This window comes from Sapajus apella, unplaced genomic scaffold, assembly GCF_009761245.1.
Source record: "Sapajus apella isolate SASKATOON/1434 unplaced genomic scaffold, GSC_monkey_1.0 scaffold120, whole genome shotgun sequence".
In the NCBI taxonomy this organism is placed as follows: Eukaryota; Metazoa; Chordata; class Mammalia; order Primates; family Cebidae; genus Sapajus; species Sapajus apella.
Window position 1 is genome coordinate 2,344,027 of NW_022437060.1, and position 19,473 is coordinate 2,363,499.

The 19,473-nt window shown below is 37.7% G+C and overlaps 1 protein-coding gene across 1 annotated transcript in view; it reads right to left on the minus strand.

The window, feature by feature from the left end:
* The window catches only part of CNTNAP5 (contactin associated protein family member 5), an 851,907-nt gene that overhangs the window by 452,330 nt on the left and 380,104 nt on the right, over positions 1 to 19,473 (minus strand). The window contains exons 5-6 of the mRNA XM_032260961.1: positions 17,288 to 17,491; positions 4,586 to 4,770 (exon numbers count right to left, since the gene is read on the minus strand). Coding sequence (XP_032116852.1) covers positions 4,586 to 4,770; positions 17,288 to 17,491 — 389 coding nt within the window. The remainder of the gene's footprint in view (positions 1 to 4,585; positions 4,771 to 17,287; positions 17,492 to 19,473) is intronic.

A 19,473-nucleotide genomic window follows, 5' to 3' on the forward strand; every position in this document is an offset into this window, starting at 1 on the left:
TCTCTATTTAAAACTTCCATGAGACTTATTTTTAGAGATAAACAGTTATGTATTTTTAAATGTTTAGTGCAATCTGATTTTTTTTGCTTTTTTTTTTTACTAAGAATTTTCTTCTAAAATAGATTTTGTACTTTGTAAAATGCCTTTTCAGTATCTATGATGTGATAATATGTAAATCAAATATGTATTTGTATATATATATATATATATATATACACACACACACATTTTATATATGTGTGTGTGTAAATATCTACATCATATATATGTGTGTATGTATATATGTACTTTAAAGAAACAGGACCTTATTCTGCTACCCAGGCTGGAGTGCAATGGTGCCATCATAGCTCATTGCAGTCTTAAACTGGGCTCAAGCCATCCTCCCTCCTCAGCCTCCCTAGTAGCTGGAACTATGGAGGTACCACCATGCCTGCCTCCTAAATCATATATATTTTTTCAAATATGTTTTCAGCAGTTTAAGAGCTTACAAAATAGCTATGTAAAACAAGATTACTGAGTACTCTTGATAAGAAAAGGCTTCTTGGATTACAAGGATGTTAGAAAAAAGCTATTTTTTCTAAAGGTCCTAAAAATATCTTTTTTTCTAAAGCCCTTCTGCTCCAGGCTGGAAGTAAAGTGAGCTGCTATAGTCTTTCTCACAGCATTTGGAGAAGTCACATGGGCTACGTGATGTAAACTGAGAAGACATTCTAATGAGAAGTAAAGGATCTACATTCTATCTCTTTTTCTTTTTTTTTTTTTTGATAGCAGATTCTGTGAGCCCTTGTCTGTTTGCCTTCTGGGCAGGAAGGGAGACAGACAACTGCAGACATATTAGTGCAGCAAAGTTCAAGCCAGTTGCTTTATAGAAAGTCATTGTGTCATTTGATTGATGTCCCTAAGGTAGTCTAAGAAGAGGAATGAACGCTACTACCTTTTCTTACCATTATTACCATATCATAGTAAAGAGTAAAAAGAAACATAGGTTTGCATAATTCTATTTGCCTTGAAATAAAATTGGATAGGGTACAGAACTATGTAACAGAGCAGTACATGCTCCCAAATTAAGTCATTGGCACACAAAGACATGACTGTCATCCTCTAGCTGGTGATATCCAGGCCTCTTTTGTGCACATATGGGTGCATGGCAGAAAGCAAATCATCCTAGCTTCTAAGCTTCTGATTGGTATGAAACACTGGGATTAAATAGATCTTAGATTTAGATATCCTGTTTAGCTCCATTCCTTCCAACAGGAGTGCAAATTTTGCTTCTGGAATTTTGAAATTTTTATTTCCCAGGTTTACACAGCCTGGGTCTGTTCTGAGTAGAACACAGGGTTTCTGCACCAATGCTCTTTCATCTCCACACAGCCTTTGGGGTGAATCTTCAAAGGCTGGAAGCTTCTCTTGATGCATAACTCTGGTCTTCCAGTACAGCTAATGTCAAACGCCGCTATTACAGCCAATCTGTCCTCTTTTATGATCATTGGAGCAAGCTGGCTGAACAATCTGGAGAAGACTTGAATTCCCTAAAGCAGAGGTTGCTTCAGAGGAATGTTTCAAGGTGTCTCTTTCCTAGGGAGCTCATTTTATAAGGCACCAAGACGTTCATGCATGCCCTGAAGAAATCAGTTTCAACTTCATTGGATTTCATTTCCCTAAATAGCTGCCTTTCACTATAATGTCACTTAGCTGTGATTTTATACAGATTCCATAAACAAGAGCCCAAAGATAAGCAGACATGGACTTCTAAGTAAATGTTAAATCTGGCAACACAGTGAATTTTAGAACCATCTCTGGGACATTAAAGGGAAAGTATGTGGGGGGAATGACGAGACTTTCAGATGATTTTATAGGTTTTTTTTGTTGTCTTCAAGTTTATAAAGCATATCTCTTTTCTTTGAGGTAGTTCCAATATTGAGTGTGCTCTTTCTTTTGTCAATCATTTAAACAAGTTGACAAAGGAGAGCGATTGATATTCACAGATTGCCAGTTTTCAGCAACTCAAAAATATCCACCTGTTATCTTGTATTCTGAGTCAAAGAGCGACAAATTCTTTTTTGAAGTTAATGAATGGCATATTTTATCTGTAGTATACTAAACTAAGGTTAAGATCAAAAGATCTCTCTTATTCTCATGATAGTGATTGAAAAAATAAGTCCTGATTTATCAATTATTCATCTCCACCTCCATTGTTGTATTATCTATCCCACTAGTGATTGAAATTGTCTCCTAGTAGGTTGTCCAGGTGAGACACAGGAACATACCGACACACAGGTATGTATGTGTCAGTGCGCCATGACTGTGTATCCAAACATAAGATTATTTTACTGATATAAACAATGTGCAGCACACAATTTATGAATAATGATACAATATGCAATAACCTATTATTGTAAATTCTGTATAACCAGTTGAGTTTTATGGGGTGGTTTTGTCGACTTTTGCTGAATGATTTTATCTGCAGTACATAAAGTCTCTCTCATATATTCCTTTTTGAAAATTTCTTTACAACCTTTTAAAAGTGTAAAAATTAGTCTTAACTTACAAGCCATAAAAAATATGGGTCTCAAACCAGACAAGCCAGGCGGTTTTCTGATCCCTGGTCTAGACATTCCACAAAACAAGAAATCAGTCCCTGATTTGTAATGTTAGTCAGTCTCTGCGGTGTAGGTATTTCCACTATGGTAGACTTCAAGCTGTCAAAGGGATTTCACTGAACATGGAACTGGGGAGAGCTGTGAGGTAGCAACCCAACAGACACTATTCCTACAACACAGATAGAATAGCCATAAAATTCCTCCAGAGCATCTCTAGTTAAAAGATAGACAGGCACATAGATATAACTTATGAAATAATTAGAAATCAATGAATTTATTAGCTTTAAAACTAATTTCAAGGTTATATAACTTTTTTAATATAATTTTTCTTTCTTTTTTTGAGATGGAGTCTCACTTTATCCAGGCAGGAGTGCAGTGGCGCGATCTTGGCTCACCGCAACCTTCACCTCCTGAGTTCAAGTGATTTGCCTGCCTAAGCCTCCTGAGTAGCTGGGGCTACAGGCATGTGTCACCATACCTGGATAATTTTTTTGTGATTTAGTGGAGACAGAGTTTCACCCTGTTAGCCAGGATAGTCTCAATATCCTGACCTTGTGATCTGCCTTCCTTGGCCTCCCACAGTGCTGGGATTGCAGGCGTGAGCCACCGTGTCCAGCCAACTTAATTTTTAATAATGGCTGGGTTAACCAAGAGCTCACAAAGTTTCTGAAAATCTATCATTTGTAACTCATGAATTGGTAACAAGCTGACTTAAACACAGCACTGATGGCCTATTCTTTTGAATTCCGTAAATACTGGATGGTCTGACATTTCATGAACTGTGCTCTGGCATGCCTCCCTGATCTTCTAACCCAATTCTTTCACGACTTAGCAGCATCACCTGCTAGAAAACTTTTGCCATTTTTCAAAGACGAATTAAGTGCCCTCTTTCCTATATAAATACATAATACATAAATATACAATTTCTATATTCTAAGCCCTCAGTGACAAGGCTTCATCCACTGTAGCCTTTACCTCCTTGTTCTGCGAGGTCTTATCTGTTTCACCAACTCAGCAACTGAATGTTTATGGCCCAACAGAACCTGGTGTACATCAGGGGCACAACATCCATTCTTTGAACTGAACTACTAGCAAAGATGGTGAACTCTAGGCTGCGAGTTTGCAGAGATTTGTGCAACTTTCTTTGTATTGTAGAATTGGTACATTTCACTATACCTCTTCTATCAAAGGGCAGGGAAGAAACAGCTCGCCACAGTATTAGTCAAAAGTTTGCATCGGAAGAGTGAAAGTCAGAGTATTGCCTCGACTGCAGGTTTTAGATTCCATTGGTTTTGTTTATAATTTAAATATCTTTCATCGCCACAGATAATTGAAGTCCTTTTTTTTTTTTTTTTTTTTTTTTTTTTGAGACGGAGTTTCACTCTTGTTACCCAGCAGGCTGGAGTGCAATGGCCCGATCTCAGCTCACCGCAACCTCCGCCTCCTGGGTTCAGGCAATTCTCCTGCCTCAGCCTCCTGAGTAGCTGGGATTACAGGCACACGCCACCATGCCCAGCTGAATTTTTGTATTTTTTAGTAGAGACGGGGTTTCACCATGTTGACCACAATGGTCTCAATCTCTTGACCTCGTGATCCACCCGCCTCGGCCTCCCAAAGTGCTGGGATTACAGGCGTGAGACACCGCGCCCGGCCTAGTCCTTTTTTAAAGGAGGTACATAACCAACAGACTAGGCAGTGGTACAGAAAGACTACAAACAGTTAAAAAAAAAAAGTGAGGAGGAGACCTGTTGATTTTAAAATGTACACAGCTGCTACCTTGTGATTTAGCCTATCACTCCCTCACTGCTCAGATTCTCTGGCTGCACCGCTTTTCTTGTAGACTATCTGGCATAGATGGAGGAAGGTAAGTCCCAGGGTAAGACTCCTCAGTGCCCTACCTCTTCTCTCAGTTGCTCTGCTTACTGATTTTCTCACTGCTTTCATCGAAGCAAGGGTCCTGGGAGGTGGGGGGAAGATCAACTCACCTCATAGTCAATGTCTAAGGCGTCCGTCTCGCCCTTGGTGCGGAAGTGTTGCGTGTGCTTGTCCACAGTGAAGTTCACCTGCTTGCCCACCCGCTCGATGAGAACTGAGTGCCAGTGCTGGTCATCCAGGAGGCTGCCCAGGGTGGCGGAGGGCAAGCTGCTGCTGAGCCTCGCTTTGCTGTCATCTGTAAAGAGGGGAGAGGGGCAGGATGATGTCTGTGTCTCAGGGCAGCTTTGCACATCAGAAAACTCCACAAGCAAAGCCATCTATCTCTGTTCTAAAGACAAAAAAAAAAAAAATGATGTTTCCCTACAGGCCTGGAACTGTGCTGAACTGGAAAGGAATAACAGGCTTTGCCCACATAGTCCAGAACCAAGTTCAATTGATAGGCATAGCTCCTTCCAGAAAAAAATAGGGCGTGTTTTCAAGACTTAAAAATTAAATAATAAAAGGAACTATGTCCTTAGGACTACATAAATAGGATTGAAAATGGGTATTTTGTTTTTAGAAAGAATGCATATTCTTTGAGTCTGAATGATTCTTCAGTGGAGAAAGTGAATCCTGAGCTGTGCCTGGGAGGAGGAGTAAAGCTGGGATACATAAATGGAGGACGGCTAGTAAGACTGTGGGCAAAGGCAGCAGCGAAGAAATAGTTATCCCAGTTGCCATTGCTGATTACCTGCTGTATGCACGGCACTTCAGGAGAAATAACCTTCATCTTTAATCCTCTAAGGGAAAATTATTATCTCCATTTTACATATAGGATCCCTGAGACTCAGGGAGGTGAGGCATGCATGCCTCAGGTACACTCAGAACTTGAATCTGGGTCTGCCTCATCCTTATTCCTTTGACCATCGCTATGGATCATGGCTTGGGTCATAATGTTGAGAATTTAGCCTCTGTTGAGCTTCGAAGGCCCCCTTGAGAAGACATGAAAGATAGAGGAGAAAAAGCATGCTTTGCAATCCAACCTGCCTGGTTTCCCCTGCCCCTCCTTTCCTCTCAATTTTATGGAAGTCTCTGGCTATACCCTTCTACAAAAATGATCACAACTTTCATCTTCCCCTGCAAAACTTGCCTCAACCTTAGCAAAATGAATAATTAAATAGAACTAATAAGTTTATATATATATATATGTATATATATGTATAATTATATGTATATACATGTTTTTCAACTTTTGCAACATTTTATATATTAAGTTCCTTTGTAACTGAAAGCTAAATGTCTCTCTCCTCCCTCCTGGGAAGTGTTTTATCCAGTACAACTCCAGCAGACTGTTCAACAGTGTGACATTCAGCAGGCAGGAACTGCCACTTTTCCGTAGCTGCTGACTCCCACCTCCATTAGGGCCCAAGGCGCTATTCCCTTCACTGAGTAACTTGGGTGCTTCATATAGGGTTGGGGGCAGCAAACTTATGGTAATTAGAAAAAGAGAGCTGGCGAATTAATAGCTGACTTGGTTTCATTGGTTTATTCACTGTTTGCTCCAAAGCATCTGAGTTTTCATTGTTTGATAGATTATGCTAATGAATTAATAGATTTTTTTTTTCCTCCATCCCTTTCTTTCTTTCTCCCTCCTATAGAAAAGTATTGTGATCTACGTGAGCTGGTCACAGTGACAGAGTTTAAAGTTATACTGTCCTCTCTGAAGATCTTAGTGAAGAGAAGCTCCTCAAGTAAATCTATAAAAGACAGGCATGTTCCCAGCACTTAGTGCACAGAGCCAAGGAAATGCAGAGTGCAGTGCTGTGAAACCCTCCTTATGCAGCAGCACAGGCTGAAAACCTGAGGGAAGGAAGAGCATGGTTACAAGGCCAGGAGAAGCAGCAGCCAGGCTCAGGGATATAGGGGAGCATGGCCCAGGACTTCCAGTGGCTGAGTGCCAGCAGCTTGTGGGCCTGGATGCCATTACCCAGCACTTTGTGTGCTAGGTCACACAGTTTATATCTTATCTTTAAGAAATGGAACATTGAGTAGGAAGAGGTTACTAATACAGATCACTGGAGGGTTTTGTTTGTTTGTTTGTTTTGTTTTGTTTTGTTTTTTGAGATGCAGTCACCCTCTGTTGTCCAGGCTACAGTGCAGTGGCATGACCTCGGCTCACTGAAACCTCTGCCTCCCAGGTTCAAGCAATTCTCCTGCCTCAGCCTCCTGAGTTAGCTGGGATTACAGGCATGGGCAACCACATGGGCAACCACAGCTAATTTCTTATATTTTTGGTAGAGATGGGATTTCAGCATGTTGGCCAGGCTGGTCTCGAACTCCTGACCTGAAGTAATCCTCCCATCTTAGCCTCCCAAAATGCTGGGATGACAGGCGTGAGCTACCGCGACCGGCCAGCAGATTACTTTGAGAAAGATTATTCTGACAGCTGTATGAGAATTGGATTCGAAGGTAAAACTGGGAGTAAGGTTGGCTGTAATCAGGATAGATGGGGCATAAAGGAGCACAGGCAAGCATAGTGCAGGAAGAATGGGACCCAAGTAATGACAAGGCATTGACAGGAGGTGGCCTCCAGCTGACAGAGACAGAACAAAGAACACCATTGCCACCCCACACAGTTTTTATTTATAAAATAAAATGATTCAGGAGCTAACATTGGCTGAAGGAAACTCTGCTTTATAAATTGTCAGTTCTAGATGTAACAAGGCAGATAGATCGCAGTTTTTACTTTGAAATTGAGCTGCATCTCACTTTTATCTTAAAATAAGAGAGGCATTTAACAATAATTTATTAAGTCCAAATACTAGGCATTTGAAAATTTAAAGCCATTACATGTCGCAAAAATAAGAAGAAAACAGGGCAGGGAATTACCCCCTTTCCCCCAACTTATTTGTCCTATGTGCTGTTTTTGTGACCTTTAATAACCTACTGAATTGTTTAATAGAGCCAATAATAATAATAATTAAAAGAAAATATTTTAATATTTTTCACACTGTCCTGCTTCAGAAGATAAATGTTATGAATCAGTTAAATTTATTTTGTTTTAATGTAACATTTTTGGATATAGTAACACACCCCTCAACCCTCCCTCCCTTCCTCCATCTGCTCATCTTCCATAGCCCCAAAAGTAATCACTGCTGTTAATGTCTTGCTTTTGCTTCCAGTAAAACATTAGCTGTATACAAGCAGCAAAGATAGGTTTTCTTTATTTCTACCCATTTAAGTTTTTATACTCATGGTAAAATAGAATGTACGTTTATCTCCAACTTTCCATTTTCATTTAAACTGTCCTGAAAATCTTTATCAAAATACAAAGAGCTTTCGCATCCTTTTTATAGCTGCATAGTATTCCATGCTCATATATAATATATATGATATATAATTATATATAAATGATATATAATCATATATATGATATATAGAACTTATATTCATTTAATGAGCTTCCTAGTGATAAAAGTTTAGATTTTTCTATTTGCTTTAGATCTTTAAAACTGTTGAAATGCTTTATTATGTGGATTTTATCTTGCTTGGGCACAAACATATTTGTAGCATTCATTCTTAGGTGATGAATTGGAAGACAAAGGCTATCATGCTTGCAGTTTGGACAAACATTGCCAAATTGCCCCATATAAAAACTATGCCTATTTAAACGCCTAGGAGTACCTTTACCACTGGCTTGCCGACAACATATAGTCTAGCTTTAACATTTTGCCTGTCTGGTAGTTTGAAAAAAATGTATTTCTGGCTGGGCGCATTGACTCACACCTGTAATCTCAGCATTCTGGGAGGGCGAGGCGGGCGGATCACGAGGTCAAGAGATCGAGATCATCCTGGCCAACATGGTGAAAGCCTGTCTCTACTAAAAATACAAAAATTAGCTTGGCATGGTGGCGCACGCCTGTAGTCCCAGCTACTCCGGAGGCTGAGGCAGGAGAATTGCTTGAACCTGGGAGGCGGAGGTTGCAGTGAGCCGAGATTGCACCACTGCACTCCAGCCTGGCTCCTGGCGATGGAGTGAGACCCTGTCTCATTAAAAAAAAAAAAAAAAAAAAAAGTATTTCTGAGCAATTTTAATATGCATTTCTTTTAATAAGAATGAGACTGAAAATCTTTTTATTTTTATTTCCTTTTCTTTGAACTGTCTCCTCCTATATCTTGCCTATGATATGATAAGAAAATATCTTTTTGCCTTTATTTGTTTTTGGATGTTGCTTTTCTGCTGTTGCTTTTTTGATATTTTTAAAATTCACTCAGGTATTTGTATATTGGGAACAAATCTATCATTTCCCTTTTATAGCTTCTAGGTTTGTATAATAATATAAAAGATTCTCCTTATTCTGAGAATTACAGTTTTCTCTACTTCATTTCAACTGAAACTTATTCTGATGTATGGTATGAAGCACAGTTTTACCCTTACTTTATGTTTTGAGATAGCTACTAAATTGTCTCAGTTCCACTATTTAAAAATCCTTGAGTGGTCTTATTTAGTGAAGTAGATTGTATGACTTTAAAGTAGAAGGAGAACATTACTAAATTGGATAAGGTGGTCTGTTATGTTGACTGGATCAAGGTTCTGTAAGTACGTGAGTGGGATCTTCAAATGCTAAAGCTTCCAGTAGCAGGTCATGTTGGCTGTTGCTCACTGTACCCTTCTTGCACCCACTTCCACAATCATCACAACCATCTCAATGGACAGGAACATTTCTACTGTGGGAAGCAGAGCCAGCATCAGTAGCCTTACCTTCACCCTCCTCAAGGTCTAATGTCTGCTCTTTCTCTCCTGAGCCTTAACTTTGGCTCAGAAAATCTACTACTCTCATTGTTTCCAATAACTCTGCTCCCTATAATTTTAACATTTTAGGGGAATAACAGCACTTCTTCTTAAATAGTGACTACCTTTTACTTATTGCATCTAATGAAACCATAAACTTAATTAACACACATCATTTTATGCAAAATTGCTCATGAAATTTTTATGAGTACTTAAAGCAATTAGTTGACTTTTTCTCAAAAATGGATTTACTTAGCATATATATATATATATAGGTAGATAGATAGATAGATAGATAGATATGCCCAAAGATAATGCAAAGTTGAGTCCCACCAATTTTATGGAGAAACGTGTCAGTAAGTATGGAGGGACTTAAATTAACGTTCACAACTTTTTACTTAGTAATCCAGTTTCTGTAAATCTATTCTAAATGAGCAAAGTAAAATGTTGTAGACAAATTTTTAAGTGGTAAGTGATTCAAAAATTGGATATAATGTCCAATAATTTGGAAACAGAAAAAATATCTGACTACATTTAGGTAGACTCACCAGATGAAGTATTATATTAAATAGTCATCAAAATTATATTTATAAAATACTTACATCATTTCAAAAGTATATTCAGTAGTGACTGCCCTTTTGGATAAAATTAAAAGTGACATTTAATAAATAGGATACTCAATAATTAGACTATACTGATTTAAAACATAAATGAGCAGAAAACAAAAATATAAAATACAGACTAAATACAACTCTGAAAAAGGCACAAATAAGCACAATCTGTGGATAAAACTGAAAAATGTATTTATCGAGACTTTTTTCTGTATTTTAGAGAGAACATAACTATTTTAGATAATGAGGAAAATAAACTTCATTAAAAACACAACCCTCAACTTCAATAGTATGTTTGTTGAAGACTATATATCAGTGATGTGTAATTATTGAGCCTCTTTGGAATTACAAGTTACTTTTTAATTAATCAAAAAGGAGCACACATGGGTAAATTTCACCACTCCCTCTCCATTACTTATTCTATACCAACACTCAGATATCTTATGTTAAAACAAGTTTAGTGAAATTTGGTATGGTTAAACAATTGGGAAAACAATATTTCTGCTATTCATCAAAAATGATGTTTAGAATTGTATTTATGAGAAAAGGAGGATGGTAGTCCTCAGAAACGTTTCATTTTTTTCCTCGAAATCTCCATTATTAGAAATTGTAAAACAATTCTTAAGAACCCCTCAAACTCTTGATATCAGAATATCTATTTTAAGTTTATCTCAATGACATTTGAGGTTCAATTACCAGTTTTAGCTAGTTTCTAATTTCTTGAGGCAAAGATAAAAAATGTCATGGGCAATTGTGTAGGACAAAACAATAAAACCAGAGAGAAACTACCTTTTGGGCCAGATATAAATATAGATACAGATATATATATATAAGGGAAATAATTATTTCTAATTAAGTAAAAACTTGTTTTCATGTGGTTTAAAATATAGTTAAAATGAAATCATATAGATGCCACCCAAGGCCCTAAGGAATGCAACAATTTTTATAGGAAGGTCGAAATGTTTGCAAAACATATTAACTTTACCTTTTTATGCTCCACCCTCCACCCCAAAATGCTGTGAATAAGCCTTCCAATTCTTTCACTCTTACTTAGAACTCACATTTTCTGGTAAAGGGCAGCATGTGGCAGTGTTTTCACTCAAATGCCTTGTTTGATTAAATCTTCTTGCTTGGTCTTAGCTAAACTGTTCAAACATGGATGCCGCTTTAACTTTCATAACCTGTGAATTTCAGATAGCCTGAGAAAAGGGGGATGGGAACTCTCATGATTAAGACTGTATTTGAGCAAAAAAAAAAAAAATCATTCTTGAAAAGGGCTTGATCTACTCTTGCTAAATCAGGTGGCCACTTGGTGAATTCCCTCATGACTGCCTCCATCTGATCATCAGAATCAACTTTCCCACCTATCTCTAATTTTTCAGATTATCGACACTGATATTCACTTGTATTTCATAAGCTTCTCACACAAATTAAACACTTCACATATGTTGTTCTAATTATTCCTGACAGTAATAACCATGCAGAAAGGTTAGTCTCCAAGAAGCCACAAGATTTACATAAGGACGCAAAGAATTAGGGTCACAACCCAACTCTGTTTGCCTCCAAAGCTAAAACTCTCTCCATGACTCTTGGTGGAACAATGTATACTCTCATTCTCCCTCATTTCTTATGCTCTTACTATCTGTATCTCCCATATGCATGTAAGTTATGTAGCTTAGTAAGAATGGAGGGCATTCTTTTGCAAAATAATTTAATGGATTGGAAAACAGAAAGCTGTAGACAAGTAAAATGGAGCAACACTGAGAAGGGATGACATGACACAGAATAAGAAGACAAATTTCATCTCCCTGCCCCAGCCAGTATCACAAATGTACCCCCTATTAGCTTTGTTCAGCAAAATGCAAAGCTAGTGAATGGACTTCTACATATCCAGCTGAGAGCTCTGGAGAAAATAAGAAATGGACAGGAAGCAATGTGATTTCAGTGGACTTGACCCTCAATCCAGAGTAAGTCTCTATGTTTCTCTGTCCTTAGTTGTTAATGAAATTTCTAAATTATATTGACTAAAAAAACTCTCCAAATTTAGGGGTTGTTGCTTTCTCTCATCTTTAATTTGAGTCCATCTTCTGTGACTTTGCTATCTTCAAAAACATTATCGTAATACATTTGTCATATGGTTATGATGAGGCATATTTTATTTCCAATTAATATAACCAAGCTAAAAAGTAAATAGAAATAACTATTTTACTAGGCTGAGAGCCACTTAAAAATAGAGAGTGATAAATCCAACTTTTAATCCCCAGTGCAAAATTCAGTGCCTGATTTACTGTACTTGTTCAATCTATTCTTATTACATAATGATAGAAGTTATGAAAAATGTGGTGCATTCTATGCCATTGATTCTTTGTCTGAAATACCTGCTTTCCTCCTCTCTCCATAACAAAATCTCCTGATTACTCAAGGTTGATCCTGGGACCCTCTGTTCCTTCCTGATCCCTCCATTCTCACAACTTAACACATACATACTGTCTGCCTGATGTTTAACATTTCTTGTTAATTGTTTTATATTTTTATTGTTTATTTTATAAAAGTTTATAACATTTTAGTGACTAATGTCAGGACATTGGGGTAGGATTGTATAAAGCTCTAATCCCATATCTATAGCTATGAAGCTATGTGACCTTGAGCCATCGACTGGGAGTCACTGACCAGCAGTTCTTCATTTGTAAATGGGTTTGGATATAGCTTGTAGGATTGCAATGTGATTTAAATAGAATATATATTTTAAATGCTTAATGCAGTGCCTAAAAGTAGGCTCTCAAAAAGTGGCAACTTAAAAAGAAAAACTTTTATAGTATTTAGTACAATTCCAGAAACATGATAAACATTCCATAAATATGTGTGAGTTGGCTTACTAAAATGCCTGAGTTTCAAAAGAGCTAAATTAAATGTTCATTTGACTTTTTGGAGAATGGGAAGAACTTTCTCTGGCATCTCAATGGTTCATTATACAATCATATGCTTTGGCGCCTGAACCCTGTACTCCGCCCCCGGGTGCTCTGTAGACATTTGTTCTATTCTAGGAGTCTCTCTTTACTACAACTGTATGTATTGGGGATTGCATAAACATCCGGCCTTAGTTAAAAGCACTGGGCTCTTGTAAGTATGAGTGACCTACATGTACTATTGATATCTTCTTTATTTCTTACAACAGTTTTCTTGTGTCATAATATCTCCACTCTTTGATTCTCTACCTGCCTGAATGGGTTTAGACTATTCTAATTCTACAGAGGGCAGATTGCCATGGGCAATTTGAATAAGCTGTGTAAAAAGTGAGAAAGGAAACATATCTAACCCCCGTATGGATTAAAAGAAGAAGTCTCTTTCCCATTTAGTAGTTCTGGAAAAATATCAATGTTCTACTCTAAGAAAGTAGGCAAAGAGAAATCACACAGTTCAATTTCTCCGCAGAACTGTCTCCGCCCAAGCTAGATACAGTAAGGGTTAGTGTAACTATGTAATGTAAATAGGAAATTCATACAAGAGTGTAACTTGAAAAACACAACAGCATGCTATGTCTCCAATGACATCCTCGGCAGCTGGCCATGGTGCTGAACCTCTTCACTCTTAGCCTGAATTTCTGAATTGCAAAGTAACGGATCAGAAAATGAATACACACTGTAGATGAAGAATTGTCACTAAAGGAGACACTGCTAGAATGTCCATATAAACTGGGGAGGGAAAAGCCAAAATTCTCTCTTTTATTGGACCGGCACTATTCTTTAACCCATTAACTTGAATCCTGCCTCTCCTTCTCTCTGTCTCTCTCCCTGTCCTCTCCTGTCTTTCTCTTGCTTTTCTGATTTATTTATTTAAAAGAACAAACCTGACCATGGATTTTGTAAACCCTTTCCCCTTTTAGGCTATGTGACAACAGGAAAATAACATTGCTTTAAAATAATATTTAAAGATTTCATGTAATAACTAAGATAAGCATTTAACAGATAATAAAGTATTAATAAAAGAAATAACCAAGTTGTATGATTGAATTTTTTCCTTTTCTTTTTTACATTATTTTCAAGTTTTCTAAAACTGATATGTATTTTATAATCTAAAATAATAGTAAAACACCTGGTTAGATATAAGTAGTTATTAAGAGGAGCTACACTAATCACTATCTGTGTAAATGGGACAAGCAATTTACCCTCTTTGAGCCTAGTATTTCATATCTGTAAACTGAAACTAACATATGCTTATGTCATAGGTCTTCCTTGAAAATTGGACTGGACACTATCACATTGTGGGTATTCTGTAAATATACCCCATTGTCGGAGGAAGTGGTGGATCATGGAGGAGTCAGGAATGCAGGGTTGCAGGTGAACAAGCCCAACAGGAATAATGAAATATGAGATGAAAATCCCTTTTCTAATGTAATCAATTTGCTTCAAGCACCTACTTTAGGAAGGGGTTCTCCTAGAGGCTAGAGATACAGAAAAGAAGAAGGTGTTATCCTGGTGCTTATGAAACCTACATTACAGATTTTCCATTATGGGCAAGGCAAAACTATTATCACTCCCCTTTGATTAGTGCTTCCAAAGATCTTTTAGCTGTAATGAGGTAGGTGGGGGCTGAAGTACTAATCTGTGGCAGTGTTTCTGTAGAAGAGGAACCTAGAAACTTAACGCTAGTTAAGAAGCATCCTAGGTGACTGCTTAAAACAGGAAAGTACAGAAAACACTCAACTGTGGTAAACTGATAGAAAGGGAAGAGGTGCAGAAACAGGTAAAAAGATGAAGAAATCTAAAACTATGCAGAATACAGATAAACTGTATTTTCACTACTTAATCATTCACCAACTCAGGCTTTAATCACCACCAACCATGGTTAGAAATACAGAGACGATGGGAACAGGGAAGAAAAACTTATCCTGCCATCTATGTATCATAGCAAGGAATAGGAGCTATTTATCTTAATATATCATTTATTTTCAGAAAAGTCAGCACAGTTCAGAGTGAAGAATTCAGATATTGTTTGAATAAATGAGCAATATTCAGCTTCTATTTTTGGCATTTGATTATGTTTACTTATTGCTATAGAAAATGTATTTATAATGTTCTTGGTTTTCATGTCCATACTCTGCAAGTCAAGTCATTAGCCCCAGATTAGAAATAAGAAAACTGAGCCACAGAAGACATTCACCATCATAAATCACATAATAAACAAACAAATCACAACATAATTTGATTGCACACCTGTAGCCAAAACAAAAAGTGTTTCATGACCATGCCTATGCTGTTTCTACCATTCATACAAGGAGTGGATCCAATTTACAACCTAAGATTGTGTATGTGGAAGCAGAGTTGTGGATCAGAAATGCTGTATCCGAATCGGGAATCTAAATGGTGGCAACTGAAAGATTTCACGTTACCAGTAGAAAACACCTGCTTAATTACTGATAAATAATAGTAACTTTACCCACAACTCTCAATGCTGTGTGAGCCGCTTGTAACTGGGAGGTTCAAATTCATTCATCTGATCTCCTTTCCTGAAAACTGAAAGCCAGTTAATGAACTGATGCATGTTTGTGTAGTGTTTGGATACTCAACATTCAGAAAGTTCTGATGCATTGCTTCTTTAGGTATGGTAATTACAACCAACGAGGTTACCAGCAATTTTTGTTTTTACCACTCTCTTCTAGGTGAAATTCTACTTTTTTTTTTTTTTTTTTTGGAGGGGGTTTTCTTTTTTTACCCAGGCTGGAGTGCAATGGCGCGATCTTGGCTCACTGCAACCTCCGTCTCCCGGGTTCAGGCAATTCTCCTGCCTCAGCCTCCTGAGCAGCTGGGGTTGCAGGCATGTGCCACCATGCCCAGCTGATTTTTTGTATTTTTAGTAGAGACGGGGTTTCACCATGTTGACCAGGATGATCTCAATCTCTTGACCTTGTGATCCACTCGCCTCAGCCTCCCAAAGTGCTAGAAATTCTACTTTTAACGGTATTTTGATGTGTACTTAATCTAATACATTAGGTGTCAATTTTGAGTTAAACTTTGAAATCTATAGTTACTACGGGGACCCAAGAAGATCCTTAGAAATGCCTCAAAATAAAGACCCTGTATTGTTGGGTTTTGGGGCACTAAAATTAATTCTTATGGCTCTCCAGCTAATTGCTAAAATTTATTTAACTGTGGTCTTTTGTCAATCTTCCGTGCAACGTGGGGTTACAAATTGCATTTTGCAATTTCTTTTCTTCTTTGCTATTTTATAGTAAAGACCAATATCACTTAGATTGAGCTCCAGTTCTCCTATCTGTATGATGGGGCTTAGAGAAACCTACCTTCAAAGTCATTGTAAAAATTGCACAAGCTCAACCTGAAAATACAAAGGCATTTAACAATATTTTATCTCCATATTTTCTTATTTATAGAAATAAATCATTTTTACTATTTTATAGTGAAGTCTAAAATATAACTATTTTCCTCTCCGTTTAATATTAGTAAATATCAGATGGGAGGCAGGGAGTCATTCTTATGAAAAACAGCCACTTACATTTTTCCAGCTTGTCTTTTCTCTCTCTCTCTCTCTCTCTCTCTCTCTCTCTCTCTCTTTTCTATAGAATAACATTATTTTGTTTGTATCCTTGGGAACTGTGCTCCTGCCTTCTGCACTCGGTTTACCCTTCCTTCAGAAGTGCCTTTGATCATGTACAGGAGGCTGGGTCTCTCTCTTGTTTCCCTGGGATAGGAAGTTGGTCACAATGAATGCAGACCTGCCTTTAGTTCAGCAGACCCTGATGGATGCCAGTCCACAGTGGGAGGCCGTGTGCTAACTGTGTGGAGCCAGGAGGGCATTCTGTACTAAGTTTAACGGAATCTCATGAGTTTGGGGCTTACTCTGGCACAGCGAGAGCACCTAAAAAAAGGAGTTTCCCTTAAAAAGACATGAGAATGCCTAGAAACTTAGATTTTTCACCTCACATATATGATCCCCTCTCCCCCCACAAAATAACCCAGGGCAACCAAAATGTTTCCACTTCATTTTCCCTCTGAAACTTAACTTTCTTAAATGTACCTAACAGAATAGATTATGAGCAAGCTTTCTTATAATATGTGTGTATACTTAAACTTGTGAAAGCTTTTTTAGAGTTTGAGTTACTAAGAGAATTAAATGGTTAAATACGTAGTTAGATCAATAAATACGAGTTTGCAATTCTCCCTAAATATCAATATTATACTGTGTCAAAGAATGCTATACGTGCCTTAAACATTTCTATCCACACCAATACCACTTAGATGGTGCTCTAGTGACTTCCATTAGATACACTGCAGGTGTCAGACACTGTGACCTGTGGAGTAAAGGAACTCTCCATCCCTTGGCATTGGAAGGGAAAATGGGAAGTCCAAACCTACCCAAGCTGAGGTGCAGGGCGAGCCTCCCTTTCTGGAGTTCCAAGGTGATGTGGTCTCCACGCTGACCTTCTCCATGGAACAGGACCCCATCTCCTTGCATGCTCTTGAATTTCAGGGAGATGACATCTTTAAGAGTACTCATCAGCTTCTGATTGAACCTATACAGAAGTGAGCTTCGGCCATCAAAGTCAGCAACGTCTGATTCTGGGAAAAAAGGAGGAGCCGGAGAGAAAAATCAGTGCATATCCTCATGGCTGCTGTTCTTGTTTCCCATCTTAGTTCCTGTCCATTTCACAGAAATGTTCTTGAGATCCACCAGGTCTGGTCTCAACAGGAAGCATGTAGACTAGAACCAACCTAATTAGACTCAAGGGAATTATTCATTTACAAGCAATCACCACACACTGAGTCAAAGTGAACCGATCATCAATGTAGAAGTAACAACTCTCATTAGTGATATGTCAGCTTTTGCTGGAGGGGACAGGGTGAGAATACTGCAAGTACCTATGACTGGCTTACTGTGTCAGATGGCTTAGAATAATCTGTCATGATTTGTCTTCCTGACAGTCAGGACCATTTGATCTCATCATCTCAGATACATCAGAGATGAAAAATAGATACATTATTATGCCAACCCCACATAGTACTCTCTCCCTAGAAGTCTGTGTTGAGAAGGATTCTGAGGCTTCTACTGGGTTCAGGGGAAAAAAAAAAAACAGTAAAAGAAGGCTTGTTATTTGAACAAAGAGGACACGTGTACTGCATTCTTTCCATAACTACCTTATCTATGCTGGTGATATTTATCATTTTAGAATTTTTATACAAAACATACAATTCATTATTGTCAAAGCAAAATAAAGATCAAGTAATAATGATTTAGATAAACTTACATAACAGGTGTGTACAAATATATCTGACAAATTTGTGCCTGAAAGCTAATGGAAATTCTATTTGGAATAACTTGTTCTAGGTTATTTTCATGTTTTCTCTATTTTTTCATTTCAAAAACTTTTATAATGAGCTTTTATTATACACAAAAAATGTAAGACTATTTAATTATAAATTGAAAGTGATTCATTATATATCATGTTGTGTGGGTGGGATTGTGGTGATTATGTGGAGGGGGTGGGATTTTCTATTTAAAATTGAGTACCCAAGAAAACTCAATTTTTAAATTATTTACCATGCAATTAAAATACTCAGTGTGAGCATACACAATGGTAAATTATTTTTTAACCAAAGATCTAGAAACAGTCTTTGTAAATCTGAAGTTCTGAAAAAAAAAAGAAAATGAAATCATACTTTTTAATAGTTTGAAAACCCAATTTCACCATTTATTTATATGTAATAAAGTAGTCCTAACCAAAAGGTTGATGATGGAAACCTAGACTGTAAAAAGAAACTGTCCATATATAAAGAGACTTTCACAAATGTCCACCTTCCTCAGCACCTCCCCTCCCCACCTCATCAATGCACCTATGGCTATTACCTCAACTGGGATTCCACCCAGACCAAAGTGGAGCCACAGGCCACCAGCTGCCACCAATCATGGAATAGTGAGGACTGTGGTATATGGTATAGATAAGATGACAGATTCTAAACTGTGATGGCCATAGCTTGTTAGCTGTGTCACCTTCGTCTAAGGTGATTTTATTATTTATAAGATGATGATAATCATATCCATTAGAAAAAAATGCTTTGAGAAGTAAATGTTCTAGGACTCACAAAGTGATGACACATCAATGTGATCTCACTGTGCCTGATACATTATTTGTGTTAAATCAATAATGCATAGGAGTGGTATTAGTAGTAATTGAAGTAACAGAGGTCCTTTAGTTCCTGTCTAGGCAACTTTATTGGCTGGCACCCTACCTTCTTATCCCAAATGATGCTTTTTCAATTTTGATTCAGAGGTGTCCAGAGATGCTGAAGTAGCTCCAAGTTTCTTGTCCTGTCATGTTTCAGCTTCTCACACTTTAGTAGAAATTAGTGTGTGCAGGGTGTGTACATTGTGTATTAGTATTCTCTTCTAATTGATTCCACTTTGCCACCTCACCAGATTGTGGAGTAGAATTTGGGTCCTAGGTAACCCCTTTAGTGTCCAGCAGTGAGCAGAAGGACTACATAGTGTCCCTCAGAGCTTCTAAAAGCAAATGCAGAGAGTAATGCTCACAGTAATGCTTACT